Raw genomic sequence first — 22,403 nt, 5'->3', positions numbered from 1 at the left:
GCTGTCTCGTACCACTAATTGAAAAAAACATCTTGTTGCAGAATTTGAAGAATCAGATCATGACCACAAATCTCTGGGTTGAGCAGGTAACGTATTGTGAAAAGACTCTTTATCATTGTTATAAAACAATATTATATAGAATATTCGAATATATAGAATATGATAGAACAATATTATATATAAGATAATATGTTAAAGAAAAACGATAGTATAAAAGTACGATGGCAAATGTGACGTAGTCATCCCAAACGTTCAAACGCGTTATTCATATCTAACGCGATCCGTGAATCATCCAATTCAGTCGGCACTAGTTCTCGGAAAAGTTGTAGCAATTTTCAGTCATCCAACTTTCAAAGTTCGCTAAATGCCTCGTCGATCAGGCTCATCCTCTCTGTTTCGTACGCGTTTCACGAGTGCGTCTATATATACACGAGGATTTTCGTACTAAACGGACGCAGAAACGACGATCGGACAGAAGCTTTTCCATCCGAAAAGCCAGAAAATAACTCTGGTGAACCGTGCAACCTACTTTCAAATGCTGGATTATGTAAGAGATAGATATTATAGATGGATTCGCCGTTATGTGCGTGATAGTTTTTCCGGTCTGGCATATACATAGGTATATATATAGACTCGTGTGTGATAAATATGTGGCTGGTGAAAAATCGGGTTATTAAAGAGCAGACACTCCGTGACCGCAGGTAATACAATTACGAGGTGTCGTTTGATAAATCTTTCAAAGGCTCTTGTTGCGGCGTCAAAGAAGAGAAACGGTGGCACACGGTTTCGTTGCAAAGACTGCACAATAAATTTCTATTTGGGGTATTTAGAAGAAAAATCCCGCCTATAAGAAAGTTTTTATTTCACTTATTGCTTATGCATATTTTGATTTTTATTATTTACATGCTGCATATTATTATGTTCTAATACATTGTACCGTAATATTTTGCAAGCACGTGAGATTTTATTCTCTCTCTCTCTTCCTCGCGCACGCGCTTACTCACTAGATATGTGTCGAAGGATTTAATTGTTGTATTTCGCAGTGGAAAAACAATCGAGAAATAAAATGGAACGGATATGACGGACCTGTAATGGAAATAAAGTCGAAATAAATTGAAATTTGTGCGAACCGGGATTGAAAACACGTCCAGGATTTATTAGAAATTTCAATTTATCTTCACAACAGTTTGTTTTAAGCTCGTCAATCGCATCCACGTTGGTTCTTACGTATAGTCAGTCCCGCAAGAACGTGGCGCCATATCTGCATCGTTACAAGTAAAAACTATATGTACATGGTAAAAAAACCCTCTCTTTGTGCACTGTTACGCAATTATCTAGTAGAATATCCAATCTTCATTGTTGTCGATTATTGCTTGGCACTATCTGGGCATGCTTTCGACTAGTTTTGTGACATATTCCATAGAAAGGGACCACGAGATTTGTCGAAGATGTCGCGATAGCTGTTTGGCACATATTTTGCACACATTTTCCTTGAAACTTCTTCTTCATTAGACCCGAAACGTTTTCAATCGGATTCGCATCCGATAATTGCGCCGATCAGTCCAATATCATTATACCATTTTCCTTTTTTCACGCTGTGCATTGACGATTTCGATGTTTGGGATTGTCTTCCTGGAATATCCAATTGATTGTTTCTTCTCCAAACCATTTTTTGGACTTCAAACCTCGCTGATAAATCTTTACCATCTTGCGTGCATTCAGATTTTCCGTAAAGAGAATTAAAGTTCCAAAATCTCGAATATTAAAACAACCCCAAATATGAATTTTTTACTGGGTGCTTAACAGTGCGCATCAATAATCGGCGATCACGTGTCGACCAGGCACGCTTTGCCCAAAAAGAAACCTCAGAAAATATAACTGCGCTCCAATCGCGATCAATATTTGACATAGCCCAGTTCAGTCGTTTTTCCGTGCTTTTCATTAAGCAACGGTTTCTCACATGTATGTTTTGCCAAACGAGCTTCGCTTCTTTCAAACGATTTGATAGTCATTAAACCGGTCTTTTGCGCTTGTTTCAAAGTTAGCAAAGGATTTTGCTCGAACATCCGAATAATGGTTTTATCCTCTTGCAATGTTGAGGCTCGCGCTTTATCGCGTTTCAGCGGATCGACACTTCCACTGTCTTTATATCGTATAAGAAGCCAGACTGTTTTCTTTCAACAAACTATAACATATGTATATTTTAACAAAGTGTGTCTCCTACAATTACACTGTCTCTTTCCAATAATCACGCTACAGATTATGATTCCACGTTTAATTGGATTCTATTCTCCGTATGCCAATTATATTTAGAATGGCCTTACCGATGCTTCTTTACCAATCGCCTTGTCTAATCAGTCTGATGCCTCGGTCCCTCTTTCTCCAAGCCTCAATCACTCCTTCAGGATTAGCGGTCCCTTGCTTCCTTTTTAACTGAGCACTTGATACCGAGTGTCCCACCGCTAATTTCTGTACTCTTACGTAACTCTCGCTTGCCCTACCATCGCTCTGCTAACTTGTTTGTCTCACCTGTTTCGTATTAAATTCTCGTGTTATCGAGAATCGGCAAAACGCGGGCGACGATGAGACATCCAAAGATCGACGAGGCAGGAAACGATGTGACGATTGTGTTTGGTGAAATCACAGTCGTACGTGTAACGGTTTCTATATTCAACTTCAGTTATATCGTTATCCGCGTTGTCCGACGAAACTTGATCAGGGCGGGAGAATGGCAAATATTAGCGTTACGCGGTAAATCCCGGCACACGATTGCACGGTGCTCGCGCATACGTTTCGGGGATTCGAAACGAGTGCCGGAGTGCCCACCGAGCGAGCTGAAACTTGGTGGTGTTCATCGCCGCGGATCACCGTACAACGTTATCGGAAAGTTTCTGCACGCGAAAATGTTCATTTCACCGCGATTTATCGACAGACATTAAGACCGGTTCGCGCTGGCATTGCGAATTTTATCACGGCCGCGCAAATTTTGCCAGCAGTAGCCCTTGAACGTGACTTTATAATACGATATAAACTGTTGTTGCTACTCTATATTCTGCAGCAACGCTGTTTCGGTCGCGTCCACCCTGTGGTCCGCCGAGACCAGAAATATCGTCGAGAACGAACATCCGAACGATATTCCTACGGCCCTATGCGACTTAATCCCTGGCTTCGCGGCGAGTCGGAGGATTCTGCCGTTTTGCAATGAATATTTAATAAGTTGCTCGCGCGGAACGCGCTTGCTATTTAACTAACAATAAGCGTTACCTCTAATTCGATCAAACACGGCCGAACGTGCGCTCACATCTCGTATCCGACCACGTGTGTGCGTGCGCGCAATCCGGCGTAAGTAATATATTCTCTGTCTGACAAACAAAGCAGCTCATAAGCGGAAACGCTTTTCGGGCTAGCGTTTAATATTCCACGTTTGACACATAACGTTGCCTTCTCACCCGAAAGAAGCGCGTTCGCTAATAGGAATAATGATAATCGGACAAATTAACGGTGTAGAAATATTTGCAAGATCCAGAATACGAGGGTTGCTTGATAAATCCTTAGAAAATGTATGAGATGGCGGCATTAATAATATCAAATTGATATGATAGATTGACGTCTACCATTCTTAAAACCTGCAGAAATCATCGTAAACATGAATAATGCTTTGGGCGAGTCCGCACCTTCAATGCAATATATAATTGGATAGCTGAATTCAAACGTACAAGTACAAGTGATGAACAACGTTTTGGTCGTCCAAAAACGGTGATAAATCCAAAAATGTTTGAGAAAATCCATAATATCGTGTTAGAAGATCACAGAATAAAAGTGCGTGAAATTTCTGAGATTGTAGACATCTCAACCTAACGAGTGTACGCGAAAGTTACGCGAAAGGTTGGGTATGAAAGAGCTATTCGTAAAATGGATGCCGCGTTTGCTCACAATCAAAAACGAAATCGAGTAATCATTTCAAAGCGTTATTTGGAAAGGTTTAAGCGTTATCCAGAGGATTTTATGCGACGAGCATTCAGAGCATTTTGTAACCGTTGATGAAACATGAAAATCCACTACTATACTACCAGAGACAAAAAGACAATCGAAGCAATAGATTTTTCTTGATGAACGTATGCCAAAGAAGGCAAAAACAATTAGCAAAGATAATGGCAACTGGTTTTTGAAATACGCATGGAATATTGGTTATCGGCTATCTGAAAAAAATAACACTAGTTTACAGCCAAAAATTATTTTAAACCAGACAAGGTGTTTCCTATAGATTTTTGAGTGTTTGGGGAAAACGATGCCGCAAACTAAATTTCACTAGCACGTCGAGTTTCCAAAATAATTGAGATTTAATGTGTAAAAACTGGCCTGTTTGCGATATTTGCGATTTTTTTGTAAAAAAGGCAAGATTGCAAATTTTCTCTAGATCTTTTTAATTTATATGGCGAGTATATAGGAGAGAGGCGCTGGATGGTTAGGAGGGTGGAATAAGTATTGGCGGCACCAAAATATCTAATTTAAGATTTGCAGATGACACCACACTGATAGCAGCAAACGAGAATGAAATGGTCGAGCTTATACAACGAGTAGAAGAGATAAGTTGTAAATTCGGATTGGAGATAAACAGAGCTAAAACTAAAATTATGGTGGTTGATCGTAACAATGCTCTACAGATTATGGACAAGCTAAATATCTTTGAAAGGGTAAATGAGTTCGTATATCTTGGATTCACCGTCACCAACGGTAACTGTGGTAACTGTGCCAAAGAAATCCAACGAAGAATAGGCATGGCAAAGTCAGCGATGACAAGGTTGACAAATATTTGAAAGGATCGCTCTGTATCCATTACAACGAAGGTTGAGTCCGTTCATTGGTGTTTTCATATTTCTTTATGGTGCAGAAACTTGGAAACCATAAGAAAGTCGGAACGAAAAAAGATCGATTCGTTCGAAGTAATTTGCTGCAAAAAAATTGTATTTTCATATACATATTTTCTAAGGACTTATCAAATGATCTTCTTATATAATTTTTCGCGCGCGCGAGCAGGCTGGACTAAAGAAACAGGCGGAACGAGTTTGGCATCGTACGCAAATTGTTTCTACGTTTCAGCACGACTCTCGCGATTCTCAATTTCTTCAGAAAAGAAATTGGCAAATACGCCTCCGATTGACGGTACTCGTCAAGTAGGTATTTAGCTTGAACGCGACTCGTTGATATCGCGATGCGCGCGAGTCAGAAACGATGAAATAACGGAAGAGTCGCGTCGATCCTTTGTTCACAGTCGTGGTACGATTACAAGTTGAAATGGGATCCAAAGGAGTATGGCGGGGTGGAAATGCTGCACGTGCCATCGGATCACATATGGAGGCCCGATATAGTTTTGTACAACAAGTAAGATCTGAACGCCTGCCTAATATTTAGCTTTAAGCGTGCGATCGCATCTGAGTGTATGATGGATCTCACGTTCGACAGCGCCGACGGTAACTTTGAGGTGACGCTGGCGACGAAGGCGACTCTCAACTATACGGGTAGGGTCGAGTGGAAGCCACCGGCGATTTACAAGTCTTCCTGCGAGATCGACGTCGAATATTTTCCCTTCGACGAGCAGACGTGCGTGATGAAGTTCGGCTCGTGGACTTACGACGGCTTCCAGGTGAGAAATTTGCCCGATTTGCCACCGCGATCATCTCAGAAAACTTCTTTCCCGACACGCGACAGAATCAAAAAATTGTTCGATGCACAGAGAAAATGATGATGTAATAAAATCGGGCTGGTTTCCTGGTTAAAACTCTTACTTATTAAATATTCTCGATGTAATTAAACTGTAAATATTTGCTCGCTTAAATATTTCAATAGTTAGCTAGAAATATCGACGCGATGTGAGTTTACCCGCGTAAGCGTGTAAACGAGTAATTTGCGATTTCGCATGAGAAAAATAGAGCGCGCGTAAACCAATCGATTGAACGTTAAGCAGCACGATATCGATGATGCATCGTAAATTTTAGTAATTTACTGTTAAGGTCGATCTTAGACACATCGACGAGGTCCGAGGCAGCAATGTCGTCGACATCGGCGTCGATCTGTCGGAATTTTATACTTCCGTCGAGTGGGACATATTGGAGGTCCCTGCTGTAAGGTACGTTGTTCATTTCTTCGATCTTTCCCTAGATTATTAAAGATTCGAGCTTTCTCTCCGAATTGCAGAGAAAGTTGAGCGCAATCAACGTGTAATATTAATGCTAAACGTGTGAATTGCAGAAATGAAAAGTTTTACACGTGTTGCGACGAGCCTTATCTCGACATAACTTTCAACATCACCATGAGACGGAAAACTCTGTTTTACACCGTCAACCTCATAATACCATGTATGGGGATATCCTTTCTCACAGTGTTGGTGTTTTATCTGCCAAGCGACAGTGGAGAGAAGGTAATTAAAAACATCTGAGACCGATCCGAAGGGTTGTTACCCTTTTTCCTCGTGAGATTCTTGATGGGAAATTATCCCCTTACCTCACACACGCAGGTTGGATTCGATTGCATTATCGATCGCGTAAGAATAGGGACGTGGTTCGGGTTTTTCACGCGTAATGTTATTCGCCTCGTGCGCGATACGGGAAAGTTGCAGAATCCTTTCAGTATATCTCGATATAGAGAGATCCATAAAACGAAGCCGAGCTCTTCGCTCTCTGCAGCTATACTCCAGTTCAAGAGACATCGCGTAAAACGTGTCTCTCGGGAAGCGTTTTTTTGCAAATATCTCGTGAAAAGGACGGTGAGCAGAGGTAGAGCAAAGTTGCACGGGCGTTTTCTCGTCGATACTCCCTCCTCGTAAGACACACTCGACCTCGACGAGCACCAATATCCACTTATCCGCTTACATAATTCAGATACATATTGTTCCGCTTTGTCGCCGCGGACGGTGTAGAAGGTTTTCCGTGGGGGATACGCAAGCAGGAAAAAGGGGGAAAAGGTCAAATGTCAGAGAGCCGGTCGTTTAGCACAATCGGTGAATAACGGTAATAACAACGACGCAACGAGCGAAGGGCATGTCCAGCTTATACGCGCGGGATAATTGGGATGCGAAAGGATTGGGGAGGTGCTCTGCTCAACTGCGCGTTTGCCTTTCATTTTTTATACAGTTTAATTCATTCTCTTTCATCTCTTTGACGTTTGCGCATTCAGAGCGCAAAAAGCGTAATGTGAAAACTGACAATTTTACGAGTAATTCTTGTCTATCTACTCTTATGTTGCGTTCCAAATGATGTGGGTTCGAAAGAAAAGAGGAGAGTGTAAGCTACAAACGACATTTTAAATTACTATATGACAAATGAATCACACAACTGAACAGGAAAAATAAATAATCAATATCGTATCGTATGGATCTAGTATTGGAAATTTGAATGATTGATATTATACATATATACTCGTATATCTGATGTATTATATATGAGGGCTAAATTGTTCTCTCGTTTCATCGACAGGTCAGTCTATCCATCTCGATTTTACTGTCACTGACTGTGTTCTTCCTCTTGTTGGCCGAGATCATCCCGCCTACATCGCTCGTGGTACCGCTCCTCGGTAAATTCGTTCTTTTCACTATGATTCTCGACACCTTCAGGTACGATAAACATCAGATCGAACGGCAGTTGAATCGAGTGATATATCTTTGATGTGTGCATGCATAGCAAAGTTATTTCGTTTCATCATTTGATTTCCTCGGCCTTGTTTGATATGTTGCAGTATATGCGTCACAGTGGTGGTCTTGAACGTCCACTTCCGTTCGCCGCAGACGCACGTGATGGCACCGTGGGTCCGACGCGTGTTTATTCACGTTCTGCCGCGACTGTTGGTAATGCGCAGGTATAATACGCCATCGCAGAGAACCGATTACGATTCCAGGCAAGATATATTCTTCCGGCATTTCTGGCCCGGTCGTTGGAATTGTGCCAGAAAGCGCGAGCATTAAAAGCACTCATTAGCGTTTCCCTACGTGCACGTGACGTTGGTGCAAGCGTTATACATACTGCAAGCAGTTATAATATTATAGTACCACGGATGCATTGCCGTTGCAACACGCTACGTCTTGGGATCATCAAATTTCTCGATTCTTAATTGGATGTGGCGTGATTCATCCAGCTTTAACAAGATACAAGTTACTCTGACAGAGTTTTTAAAATTTTATTTTACGCGATATTATCAAATATCTTTTGTTTCGCGTAACGCCATCAATCGATAAACGCACTGCTTCTGACATTCTCATTATCATGACTATCTGTTACAACATAGAATCTAAAATTATCCCCTCATCTTTGGGCACTAGTGATGAGATTTCGAAACATCCGCGCAACACCGACTCCTCGAAACTAGAAATTAGGAGCATGTATAGTCTAGTTATTAATCCCGCAAACTTTACAAAGCAGAAACTAATTGATCGCTAAGCTGAGCTTAGAGCTATTACGATACAAAGGTGATTGGCAAACTGCGGAAGAACATTGCCTCCTCGCTATAAAACTGTCGACCGTAACAACCAATAAATGAAATTTTGATTGTTAATCCAACCAAATCAAATTGAAATTGAAATTCAAATCGTGTAAAGCAATTACCTAACGGACAATGCAAAGATACTTCCGTAGCTTCAGAGTCGCGTTTGACCGAAGGCAAAATGTGAATTTTTGCGCCGAATTAATTAACAATCGTGTTTTCGCAACAATGTTTTATTTTTCCACTTTAGGCCGCAATACCAGCTTGACAGACATCGTGTGAGCGGGCATCATGGGCATCGCGTGATGGTCAGAACGTGCAACGGTCTGGAGCTACGCGATCCATCGTTATTCGTCGAAACATCAGCATCGGAGCTGGTCGAGTCCTCCGTGTTATTTCCTAGTGTCGATTCGCGAGACGAGCTGCATCCTCGGTAATCCTCGAGATACACCTTTGAAACGTCGTTGAACACACACACACACACATACACGATTTAGGTTATTAGAACTTTGAGTTTATGATAACTCGTGAAATGTTAACTCATTACAACACGTTGTCTGCTCAGAGAGTTGGAAGCGGTAAATTTAGGAAGCACATGCCGTATCCACGGTTCGCCAGCGGCCGCGCCGCCGCCGGCGCCGCCTCAGCTCCCGACAGAGGAGAGCGTCGACGCTCTCTGCAACACGCTTCACCACTGGCATCACTGCCCAGAATTGTACAAGGCCATCGAAGGCATCCGTTTTATCGCCGATCATACAAAGAGAGAAGAGGATTCTACTAGGGTAACTATATATATATATGTGTGTGTGTGTATATATATATATATGTATGTATGTATGTATGTATGTATGTATATATATATATGTATATGTTATGTACACACACACACACACACACACACACACACACACACACACACACACACACACACACACACACACACATATGCAGGGCTTTCGAAAAGTAACGGACCCACCCCCTATCTCAGAATCTATGCATCATAGGGAAAAATGACCCGAACAAAAGTTTTATGGTTCATAAAGTTCTGTTCTTTTGTGACCTCAAATTTGACCTTGATCTCGACCTTGAAGGTTATTTGAAGGTCAATTTGCGTTTTTTAAATGGGAATTGCTATTTTTTACCCCGGATTTGGAAAGAGCAGGAAATTTTACGTTCAGATATGTAATCTTGTGATGGTCAAAATGACATCCAAGGCTGATCTTCAAGCCTTTTGACCTTTATCAAATCACAGTTGTTGGTTTCTCTCACTCTTAGTCTTATCCAGGGACAACGAACGTGGACGTGGTGAGAATCTGCCCCCTTGGGGTGCTTGATTATCGTGAGACCCCTTGCCTCTCACGATTTGGGGTGCTTGATTATCGTGAGTCCCCTTGCCTCTCACGATTTGGGGTGCTTGATTAATGTGAGTCCCCTTGCCTCTCACGATTTGGGGTGCTACTCGTGACTCATTATTTAGATTGATTGAAACATCTTACAACAAATGTTCGAATTGTTGCCCTTGAACTGCTTGGCAATGTGCCAATCTATGATAAAAACTTGAAACCGAATTCCTGTAAGTTTCCTCTGGTATGGCGTCTATTTCACGGGTTATCCTATTCCGCAAATCATCTAAATCTTGAGGCTTCGTAGTGTAGACCTTCCCTTTTAAGTACCCCCAAAAGAAATAATCTAGAGGATTCAGGTCTGGAGATCTAGCTGGCCATTCAATGGCACCCCTACGCCCGATCCATCTGTCAGGAAATGTTTCGTCCAAATATCGACGAACGTTAACTCTATAATGTGGAGGAGCCCCATCCTGTTGAAAGTAAATGTCATCAAAATTACCATCTGCTAAATTCCGTATGGCTGGTATAATTTGTTCTCGAAGCATGTTTTCATACATCTGAGCTGTTAAATTGCCCTCGATGAAAAATGGCCCAACTGGTCTACCGTTGAAAATACCAGCCCACACATTAACTTTTTGGGGATGTTGGGTGTGAGTATCTCTCATCCAATGAGGATTATCATCACTCCAATATCTGCTATTTTGTCTGTTTACTTGTCCATTTAACTCAAATGTGGCCTCATCGGAGAAGATAATGTTGTTGAGGAGTAAAGGATCATCGTTAATCATCTGCATCATAATTTCACAAAACTCCACTCGTCTGTCAAAGTCATCTTCAAATAGTTCCTAAACCAAACGGATTTTATATGGATGCCATTTGTTGAGCTTTAGAATTGTATGTACAGATCCAACCCCAATTTCATGCTCTTGTGAAACGCGAGGTATGCAATAATGAGGATCTTCGACGAATGACTGTAAGACACTTAACGTTTTTTCATCATTCGTTGCTGACTTAGGTCTACCAGGTTTTTCACGATCTTTAACACTACCAGTTTCCTCAAAACGTTGAATTGTACGTACAACAGTACTTTTGGAGATGGGATTTTCCTCTACTCTGAAAGTTTCATTAAATAGTCGCAATACCTGCCTATAACCTCTTTGTAGATCACCCCACCCTCGCATTATTAACAGAGATATTCGTTCTCGTTCAGTGAGGTGTGCCATGTTTGAGTTAACTACCTATTTGAACTCAGAAAATGAACTAAATTATGAGTGAACAGGGGAGGTATGCTCAGTTTCAATAGTTAACTAAATAATTGCGACAATTCAATCAATCATTAAAGAACCCTCTAGATATCATATAAAACATGGGTAAATAGTACAGTACGATACAAGTGCGGAGGAATTAGAAATCGCCCAAATCTCGGAAGTTGGACACACGAGTCAAAGACGAGTGCGGCCATTTGCATTGTTCACTCATAATTTAGTTCATTTTCTGAGTTCAAATAGGTAGTTAACTCAAACATGGCACACCTCACTGAACGAGAACGAATATCTCTGTTAATAATGCGAGGGTGGGGTGATCTACAAAGAGGTTATAGGCAGGTATTGCGACTATTTAATGAAACTTTCAGAGTAGAGGAAAATCCCATCTCCAAAAGTACTGTTGTACGTACAATTCAACGTTTTGAGGAAACTGGTAGTGTTAAAGATCGTGAAAAACCTGGTAGACCTAAGTCAGCAACGAATGATGAAAAAACGTTAAGTGTCTTACAGTCATTCGTCGAAGATCCTCATTATTGCATACCTCGCGTTTCACAAGAGCATGAAATTGGGGTTGGATCTGTACATACAATTCTAAAGCTCAACAAATGGCATCCATATAAAATCCGTTTGGTTTAGGAACTATTTGAAGATGACTTTGACAGACGAGTGGAGTTTTGTGAAATTATGATGCAGATGATTAACGATGATCCTTTACTCCTCAACAACATTATCTTCTCCGATGAGGCCACATTTGAGTTAAATGGACAAGTAAACAGACAAAATAGCAGATATTGGAGTGATGATAATCCTCATTGGATGAGAGATACTCACACCCAACATCCCCAAAAAGTTAATGTGTGGGCTGGTATTTTCAACGGTAGACCAGTTGGGCCATTTTTCATCGAGGGCAATTTAACAGCTCAGATGTATGAAAACATGCTTCGAGAACAAATTATACCAGCCATACGGAATTTAGCAGATGGTAATTTTGATGACATTTACTTTCAACAGGATGGGGCTCCTCCACATTATAGAGTTAACGTTCGTCGATATTTGGACGAAACATTTCCTGACAGATGGATCGGGCGTAGGGGTGCCATTGAATGGCCAGCTAGATCTCCAGACCTGAATCCTCTAGATTATTTCTTTTGGGGGTACTTAAAAGGGAAGGTCTACACTACGAAGCCTCAAGATTTAGATGATTTGCGGAATAGGATAACCCGTGAAATAGACGCCATATCAGAGGAAACTTACAGGAATTCGGTTTCAAGTTTTTATCATAGATTGGCACATTGCCAAGCAGTTCAAGGGCAACAATTCGAACATTTGTTGTAAGATGTTTCAATCAATCTAAATAATGAGTCACGAGTAGCACCCCAAATCGTGAGAGGCAAGGGGACTCACATTAATCAAGCACCCCAAATCGTGAGAGGCAAGGGGACTCACGATAATCAAGCACCCCAAATCGTGAGAGGCAAGGGGTCTCACGATAATCAAGCACCCCAAGGGGGCAGATTCTCACCACGTCCACGTTCGTTGTCCCTGGATAAGACTAAGAGTGAGAGAAACCAACAACTGTGATTTGATAAAGGTCAAAAGGCTTGAAGATCAGCCTTGGATGTCATTTTGACCATCACAAGATTACATATCTGAACGTAAAATTTCCTGCTCTTTCCAAATCCGGGGTAAAAAATAGCAATTCCCATTTAAAAAACGCAAATTGACCTTCAAATAACCTTCAAGGTCGAGATCAAGGTCAAATTTGAGGTCACAAAAGAACAGAACTTTATGAACCATAAAACTTTTGTTCGGGTCATTTTTCCCTATGATGCATAGATTCTGAGATAGGGGGTGGGTCCGTTACTTTTCGAAAGCCCTGTATATATACAGGGTGTACCAAAAGTCTGGAAACAGTCGAATATTTCATAAACTATGCATTTTAAAAAGAAATGTTTCAGACAAAAGTTGTAGGATTTAAAGTATCGCATTACATAGCAACATCAGTATGACCTTGAAGAGTGTTGTCAAGGTCATGTGAAGGTCAACTTTGTTTTCTTAAATGGAACCGCCTATAAAATGTTGCATATTTGGATTCTATGGGAAAAAACGAGTAAATTTTATCTGAAACATTTGTTTGAAAAATGCTTCTATCAAAAGTTATACGCATTTAAACCTTAAAGTAGAATGCATTGCAAGTAATGATAAATTAATTAAAAGACTTTATCGTTTTGTTCTTTTACTTTATTAAATGTTCGAACTGGTGTCCATTAACATCTAAACACTTATTAAGTCTTCTTACGAAACTTTGCTCTAAGTAACATTTCAGGGGTCATGCTAGCGCTAGCTAATGGCCTTGGAGTACGTACTCGATGTTAACTGAAAGAAACATAAACTTACACATCAGAAAATGTAAATACAAATTTATGCATTTAGTTAGTTTTGAGCTGGTTTTCATGCTGCTTATCAAGTTCGAAAATCATGACTCGAACGAAGAATACGTGAAGCTTGCGTTAGCGTGACCCCAGAAATGTTACTTAGAGCAAAGTTTCGTAAGAAGACTTAATAAGTGTTTAGATGTTAATGGACACCAGTTCGAACATTTAATAAAGTAAAAGAACAAAACGATAAAGTCTTTTAATTAATTTATCATTACTTGCAATACATTCTACTTTAAGGTTTAAATGCGTATAACTTTTGATAGAAGCATTTTTCAAACAAATGTTTCAGATAAAATTTACTTGTTTTTTCCCGTAGAATCCAAATATGCAACATTTTATAGGCGGTTCCATTTAAGAAAACAAAGTTGACCTTCACATGACCTTTTCAAGGTCATACTGATGTTGCTATGTAATGCGCTACTTGAAATCCTACAACTTTTGTCTGAAACATTTCTTTCTAAAATGCATAGTTTATGAAATATTCGACCGTTTCCAGACTTTTGTTACACCCTGTGTATATATATATATATGTATATGTATATATATACATGTATACATATACATATACATATATATATACATATAAACACACACACACACACACACACACACACACACACACACACACACACACAGAGGGTGTCCCGGGTTTTAACGGACAAACTGCGGGAGCATATTCTACTAGTGGAAATAAGAAAAAAATTCTTATATCGAGTTTGCTTAGAAATGCTTTATTACAAAGTTATAAACCAATATTGAAAAGAAATATGAGATAAGTAACAACGGATTTTTTCACAAAAATAAAAATTATCTACGCAATGATTTAGCGACGCATTTCAAAATGTTGTCCTTGCACATCGATACAAGCTAGACATCGACGTAGTACAGAATTTGTTACAGTACGACATTCCTGAAAATTTTGTTGCATCTCAGTAACTGAATTAGTAATTCGTTGCTTTAAATCTATCTGGTACTCTCCTGTTAGGAAATCTACGTTGATACTCTCGTACGGCAGCTCGTGCATTTCCGTCACAGAATCCGTACACGAAATGAATATCAGTGTATTCCTTATTTGAAAACACTTTTGGTATTCTGATAGTAATTGCTAGTTCACACGACGATTGAAATCTAACGGCTACTGTTGTGAAAGTAACAATCATACTGAATCGTTTCAACGTAGTGAACATGAATACATGTGAATACACGTAACATAAACATCTTCGACCTTCCAAATTCTACACTATGTTCCGTTGTTACTTATCTGATATTTCTTTTCAATATTGGTTTATAACTTTGTAATAAAGCATTTCTAAGCAAACTCGATATAAGAATTTTTTCTTATTTCCACTAGTAGAATATGCTCCCGCAGTTTGTCGGTTAAAACCCGGGACACCCTGTACACACACACACACACACACACACACACACACACACACACACACACACCACACACACACACACACACACACACACACACACACACACACACCTATATATATATATATATCTATATACAGGGTGGCCCATTTTAATTATACAGTCGATTTTTTAAAAAACTAAAAGAGATACGAAAAAATGTTTCAGACAGACATGTCACGATTTCGAGGGGGACATAAGATGATACCATTGGTTTGACCTTGAATAGTCGTTTGAAGGTCACGCGAAGATCACCTTCAATTTCTTAAATTGAAACCCCAACTTTTCATTGCAGATTCTTATTCTTCATCGAAAAGTAAGTAACTTTTGTCTGAAACATTTTTCCGAAAAATGTCATCTTATGTCCTTAAAATGTCCTCAAATCTCATCTTGAAGATCATTTTAAGGACATAAGATGACATTTTTCGGAAAAATGTTTCAGACAAAAGTTACTTACTTTTCGATGGAGAATAAGAATCTGCAATAAAAAGTTGGGGTTTCAATATAAGAAATTGAAGGTGATCTTCGCGTGACCTTCAAACGACTATTCAAGGTCAAACCAATGGTATCATCTTATGTCCCCCTCGAAATCGTAACATGTTTGTCTGAAACAGTTTTTCGTATCTCTTTTAGTGTTTTAAAAAATCGACTGTATAAATTAAAATGGGCCACCCTGTATATACAGGGTGTTTCCTAAGTAAGTAGACAAACTTAAGGAGGATATTCCTTGGCTTATTTTAAGAAGAAAAGGTCATATAAACATATGTCCTAAACTGCTTTGTTTTCCAAAAAAAAGTACATCACTGTTTTCGTTCACTTTTCGTTTATTATAAAACAGTTTGTGTTATTGCAAATGAAACAAATGAAAAACAATAGTAACCAAAAAGAAAAATTATAACGAAAAAGAAAATAGTAACTAAAAAGAAAAATAATAACATCACAATAACTGCTGAAAATGTCCACCTGCAGCCATGATACACCTCAACTCTCCTTTCCATTGATTGACGTACACGCTCAAAAATACCTGGAGTGTTACGTATTCTTTCACATCCATCTATTATGCGATTTCTGAGATCTTCATTTTGAATAGGTGTAGCGTAAACTAAAGATTTAAGCTGTCCCCATAGAAAAAAAATCTACTGGATTTAAGTCTGGGGATCTTGCAGGCCGCGCGGCGCAGTCTGAAACGAGTGTTCACTTGCGGCGCCGCGAGACCATCCCCACTCCATCCCCACCGCTGTTGACTCGTACTGCAAAAGCACGCTATCCGAAAAGTGAACGAAAACAGTGATGTACTTTTTTTGGAAAACAAAGCAGTTTAGGACATATGTTTATATGACCTTTTCTTCTTAAAATAAGCCAAGGAATATCCTCCTTAAATTTGTCTACTTACTTAGGAAACACCCTGTATATATGTATATCCAAGTAGCAAGGTGACGTTATTAAAACGTCACCTTGTTAGCTGGGTAACTACATGTCATTTCGTTTGTATTTACTTTGTATATACAAGTCACGTGACTCTTTCGTCAATAACACGACCACAATAACCGCAGGTTAAAGAGGACTGGAAGTACGTCGCGATGGTGCTCGACAGACTATTCCTCTGGATCTTTACACTAGCCGTGGTCGTCGGCACGGCCGGGATTATACTGCAAGCGCCGACTCTGTACGACGATCGCATCCCCATCGACGTACGGCTCTCTGAGATTGCCTCCACCACTGCCAAGCCACACATTGTCACGAGCCTCTGAGGGACAATTACTAATTATATTAATGCTGCGCGCGCGTGCGTAAACATATAAACACAAACAAATACACACACACACACACACACACACACAATATCTGCTATTATACTGATACAAGCGAAATTGATGAAAAGCAAAATTTACTAACGTCCGAAAGACTGAAGCCTCGCCAAGTCTTCGACTTTTGCACGAATACGCGGAGAATTCTCATCATTCAGACGATGGTTGTATCATCTCTTTTATTTTATTATATACAGGATACTTGTCGATCATACAAAAGATTCTTTTGCGCAAGCAGATGGAGTCAGAGGGAAACAAATTGGTTCGTCAAATTATAAATGTGTTTCTGATCGAGCAATATTGAACCTTTCCTCATTCCTTTTCACGCTATCGCGTTACCGTGAAAAACAAATACAAGACACTTGCTTGCACCGATCGATTAATCAATTGTGACCTGTAAGAATGAGAAGAAAGTGCGTTTCGTAATGAACCGCACAAGTTGTATCTATTCTCCGACCGCACGGAGCTTATCGTCTTGTTAAGAATTCTCGAGCTATAGCAGGAAATAGATTCTTCAGCAAGCGCATAAAAAACTGACAGAGATACGAATATCGTAACAAGAAAAATGTGTCTCAATCATTTGCGCGTCGAGATCCGCGCTTGATTCCATGTAGTACGTACGTGATTGATAAAGTAAAAAGTTTCTGAGAGGTAGGTAATACAATCCGATGAAAGCGCGAGATAAGACCTTCTTATTTTGTCGAACTTAATCAAGGACAGACTATATATACTTTTCTCAACGTATATTATGTATGTAATGTTGGAAATACACATTCTACTAAATTTCACACGGATTACTGATTGTTGTCTAGCAAGTTAGCGTGTCCCAAGAAATGAAATTATTTCTTGAAATACTAAATCGCATTTTTATTTATTGCAACTACAGATTGTGTTACCTTACGGGCTTTTTGTAGCAAAGTTCGAGAGTAATAAGAAGAATTTATCAATAATCACCGGGTTCAGAGATACGGCCTGTGTTTTGCGCTAGGTAAAGTTTATTAAAAGAAGCGATTATGTAGTTTGTAAAGGGAGGACGAAACACGCGCGCGCGCGTGTGTGTGTTGTGTGTATGTATGTATACATATACAGGGTGAGTCAGTTAAAGCGTTACAAACTTATATCTCGGAAGTAAAGCATTTTACAGAAAGATGTTTCATATAAAAGTTTCGTGACTTCGAGGAGGACATAAGATGATGTCATTGATTTGACTTTGGATTCTGCCGTTTCTGTCTTAATTTCCATTTAAGAAATTAAAGATGACCTTCATGTAATCCTCAAACGACTATCCAAGGTCAAATCAATGATACCATCTTATGTCCTCCTCGAAGTCACAAAACTTTTGTATGAAACATTTTTCTCTAAAATGCTTTATTTCCGAAATAAGTTTGTAATCATAGACGTATAATATACAGGGGTGTCTGACATAAGGCGAAAAACCTTTCGCCCACAGGTAGATCTCGTCAAACTGAAATAAAAAGTCCTGTACCATTTTACAAACAACCACGTAAAATTTGGTGTAATTAAGTAAAGAAAGTTCGCTCATTCAGCGGACGCGAGGGAAGTATGAATGAATAACGTAAAAAACGCGAGCGCTGGCGTATTTCTTAGAAGAACGCGATAGCAGCGAGTATCGGATTACAGCGGCAGGCGAGACGACGCGTGGACAATAATTTCTCAGCGTCTCATTCAAGCGCTCGTGTTGTCGAGAAAGTGTTGTTCTTAGAAGCGTCGCCTCGCCTGCCGCTGTAATCCGATACTCGCTGCTATCGCGTTCTTCTAAGAAATACGCCAGCGTTCGCGTTTTTTACGTTATTCATTCATACTTCCCTCGCGTCCGCTGAATGAGCGAACTTTCTTTACTTAATTACACGAAATTTTACGTGGTTGTTTGTAAAATGGTACAGGATTTTTTATTTCAGTTTGACGAGATCTACCTGTGGGCGAGAGGTTTTTCGCCTTATGTCAGACACCCTGTATATTATACGTCTATGTTTGTAATACTTTAACTAACTTACTCTGTATACAAACATACACACATACACACGCGCGCGCACCACACACACACACACACACACACACACACACACACACACACACACACACACACACACCGTAGAATTATTACAGAAAGATCTTAATAGTGCGACTTTTGTGTCGGTTGCGTTCGGAAAGCTTTTTCGGTAGGCGACAACCTTGTCTCATCTCTCTATGTAGAGACCAAACATACGAGAACGCCGAGTATTGTCGCGCAAGAGATGCAAGCACGAATTTTTTTGCAAAGAATGCAAGTGGCACGAAGTTGTACGGAAGCCTGTTGCAGACTCAGGAACAAAATAAGAGGGATTGCGTTTCCCATCACTACATCGAGCCTGTAACAATGGGGCCATATTTTCACAAAGAACGAAAGTGCGTGTTCTCTCGTATTAAAAGAAAATAAATAAAAAATGAAATTCTAAATATCTGCATCCGCGATTAGACGGCGCAGAGAACGGGTTGGGCCTAAAAAACGAAAGAAAGAAGAAGGAAGTTTAGAGGACTCAACTTTTATTGCTCATAATATATATATACAGGGTGTCTCAGAAAGAATGGGACAATGCTCGTGTACAGATAGAGCGGACTGAACTGAGTCGAAAAGTCTTGTACCATTTTACAATTTTCGCAATAGTTAACGAGTTATTAATTATTAAAAATTACTGTATTAGTCCGGCCTACCGCCGAATGCAAGCGCGCGGCGAGATGCAACCTCCTAGCGATCGAGTGCCTAGCGATCGCAGTGGCAATGGCTAGGCAGGCTACTTGTAATAAACAACACCCCGCGCGCCTAGCAACCTCGATCGCTAGGCGGTCGCATCTCGCCGCGCACTTGCATTCGGCGGTAGGCCGGACTAATACAGTAATTTTTAATAATTAATAACTCGTTAACTATTGCGAAAATTGTAAAATGGTACAAGACTTTTCGACTCAGTTCAGTCCGCTCTATCTGCACACGAGCATTGTCCCATTCTTTCTGAGACACCCTGTATATATGTATATATATATATATATATATATATATGTTTGTATAAGAGTAACTTTCATAATTGTATCTGTTTCAGCACCACACGCACCACAATGTGGCGTTCGTTTATTAAATAGAGGTCAGTGACGGAGCGCATAACGTATTTGTATTATATAAGATAACACAGTTCATTTCGATAGCATTTCCATGATTTTGTCGTCTTCCCACAACAAGTACCGTTAAGTTCGAACTCAAGTTTCAAGTTAATGACGGCGGCGCGCCGCTGTTATTGCCAAAAATTTCAAAAGAGAATAAGTGCTACGGTTGATAATTTGTTATTAGTGAAATATGTATGATTCCACTGTGAAGTAGCAGACCGCCGTCTTTGATACTTTGTACGTTTCGATATAATTTAATACCAACGAAACAGAAAACTGTTTTAGATTGTATATCGACGCGATTATAAATAAATTAACAGACAGATAGATGATTTACGTGATGGATGGAATTCCCAATTTTATTAACCCTGCAATGCGTCATGTATCATTTTGAGATCGAAATATCACTGTCGATAAATCATCCCAGCAAACACAGAATATAACTATTATATATCTCAGAAGTAACACGTAATATAACAGTTGTTATACACTATTAATATTGAGGCTACATAATTTCCTTTTATAACTAATATTACTTTGTTTTAAAACTTTATTATAACTGTGTTATTTCCTGGTTATAATAATATAATAGCAATATAAATTGAACATAACACGTGATATTACAAATGCTATATTATTATTACTTTGATGTTATACAACGTGTTATATAGAGATGTTATATTCATTTTATATTATATATATTGGGTCATTAAGTATGAAACTTTATAAATGTAAAAGCGCCATCTTTAACATTTGTTATCTCAAATTTGGCGCCAGACGTCATTATCAGGTTAGGTTAGTGTGATAGATGTATGTTCGCTCTTCAAATGTCATATTTGTTTGTTCAAATATCTTCATTAGTTTTATTGGTGGATTCTTTTTTATAGAACTATGGAAAAGTCCAAAATTCGTGTGATTTATGAATATGAGTTCTGCCGTGGAACCACAGTGTCGGAGACAGCTCGTAATATCAACGCTGTATTTGGTGAAGGTTCAACTACTAAAGCAACGGTGGGCAATTGGTTCAAAAACTTCAGAGATGGATATTTCAGCCTCGCTAATGAGCCACGTGGAAGACCAAAGACGAAGGTGGATAATGATCACTTGAGAGCCGTAGTAGAGTCCGATCCATCTCAAAGTACACGTGAATTGGCATCGATATTCAATATTTCCATACCCACCATATTGGTTCATTTAGCTGCAATTGGTAAGATAAAGAAGTTGGACAAATGGGTCCCGCACGAATTGACCGATGCGCAGCAGGCGCAACGTCTAGAGGTTTCACTTTCTTTGCTTTCCCGTCACAAAAATAAATCTTTTTTTAATCGAATTGTGACCTGCGATGAAAAGTGGATACTCTACGACAATCGCAAACGCTCACATCAGTGGTTGAACGCTGATGAACCACCGAGACATCACGCGAAACCCAACATTACACAGAAGAAGCTTATGATGACTGTTTGGTGGTCCAGGTCAGGTGTTATCTATTACAACTTTATAAAACCTGGTACATCGATAACGGCTGAAGTATATTGCAAGCAACTGGACGAAATGATGCAACAACTTGCTATTAAACAACCGAAATTGGTCAATCGGTCAATGCCAATCCTGTTGCATGATAATGCTCGACCGCACACTGCACGACTGACCGTGGCAAAACTACAGGAGTTGGAATTGGAAACTCTCCGTCATCCACCATATTCACCAGATCTATCACCTACCAACTATCACTTCTTCCGGAATTTGGACAACTTGTTGGTGGGAAAATTCTTCAATTCTCAACAGGCAGTCGAAACAGCCTTCCGCGACTTCATCGATTCCCGTACTCCTGGCTTCTATAGTAGAGGCATAGGCCAACTACCACTAAAATGACAGAAGTGTGTAGATAACATGGGCGCATACTTCGATTGAAAATAAATCATGTCCATGTGCCAAAAAATGCAAAAGTTTATGTTCTATTTGTAAAGTTTCATACTTAATGACCCAATATTATAACATGAATATAACATATATATTTAAAATGTTGCCTCTTTTCGTTGTTGGTATCCTTGCGTTCTTTTCAGTTCTTGCTGGTTCTTTCATCGTGTCAGCGTGTTGTTGCGTGATATGGAAGTGCTCTCTTTATCCAAGATAATCCTTAATTTCTAACATTGATTAAAAGTATTATTATAAAGACTAACTATTTGTGCATATATTTTTACTAGTATTCTTTAACTTATTGCAGTTAACCTATGTATATGTAATTAAAATGGTGTAGTAGGTTATGTATGCAAAAGTCACATTGCAAGAATACAATACCGGTCGTCTTCACTTCTACGGAACATTTAGAAATGCTTATCATTATCAAATGTACACAACTCTAAAGATTGATAATAAAATTAAGTATTTCTAAATGCTCCGTAGAAGTGGAAATGACTCGGCGTTGCATTCTTGCAATGCGACTTTTGCATCTATTACCATTTTACATATGCATAGATTAACTGCAATAAGTTAAAGAATACT

At 39.5% G+C, this 22,403-nt stretch overlaps 1 protein-coding gene across 4 annotated transcripts in view; it reads left to right on the top strand.

Annotated features, from left to right (window-relative positions):
* LOC105282693 (acetylcholine receptor subunit alpha-like) overlaps window positions 1-17,533 on the top strand; it is a 51,077-nt gene extending 33,544 nt beyond the window's left edge. For 2 of the 4 annotated variants that reach the window (XM_026969225.1, XM_026969229.1), the window contains 10 exons: window positions 42-86; window positions 5,273-5,382; window positions 5,464-5,644; window positions 6,012-6,127; window positions 6,250-6,418; window positions 7,473-7,609; window positions 7,732-7,890; window positions 8,723-8,905; window positions 9,038-9,254; window positions 16,491-17,533. In XM_026969225.1, the coding sequence (XP_026825026.1) occupies window positions 42-86; window positions 5,273-5,382; window positions 5,464-5,644; window positions 6,012-6,127; window positions 6,250-6,418; window positions 7,473-7,609; window positions 7,732-7,890; window positions 8,723-8,905; window positions 9,038-9,254; window positions 16,491-16,688 (1,515 nt within the window). In that variant the 3' untranslated portion in view covers window positions 16,689-17,533. The remainder of the gene's footprint in view (window positions 1-41; window positions 87-5,272; window positions 5,383-5,463; window positions 5,645-6,011; window positions 6,128-6,249; window positions 6,419-7,472; window positions 7,610-7,731; window positions 7,891-8,722; window positions 8,906-9,037; window positions 9,255-16,490) is intronic. The other 2 variants (XM_026969228.1, XM_026969226.1) reach the window with 2 other exon arrangements.
* The last annotated feature ends 4,870 nt before the right edge of the window (window positions 17,534-22,403 follow it).

This window comes from Ooceraea biroi, chromosome 4 (assembly GCF_003672135.1).
Source record: "Ooceraea biroi isolate clonal line C1 chromosome 4, Obir_v5.4, whole genome shotgun sequence".
NCBI classification, from domain to species: domain Eukaryota; kingdom Metazoa; phylum Arthropoda; class Insecta; order Hymenoptera; family Formicidae; genus Ooceraea; species Ooceraea biroi.
Note: the sequence above shows the minus strand (reverse complement) of the source record. Positions and strands in the feature narration are given on the sequence as shown.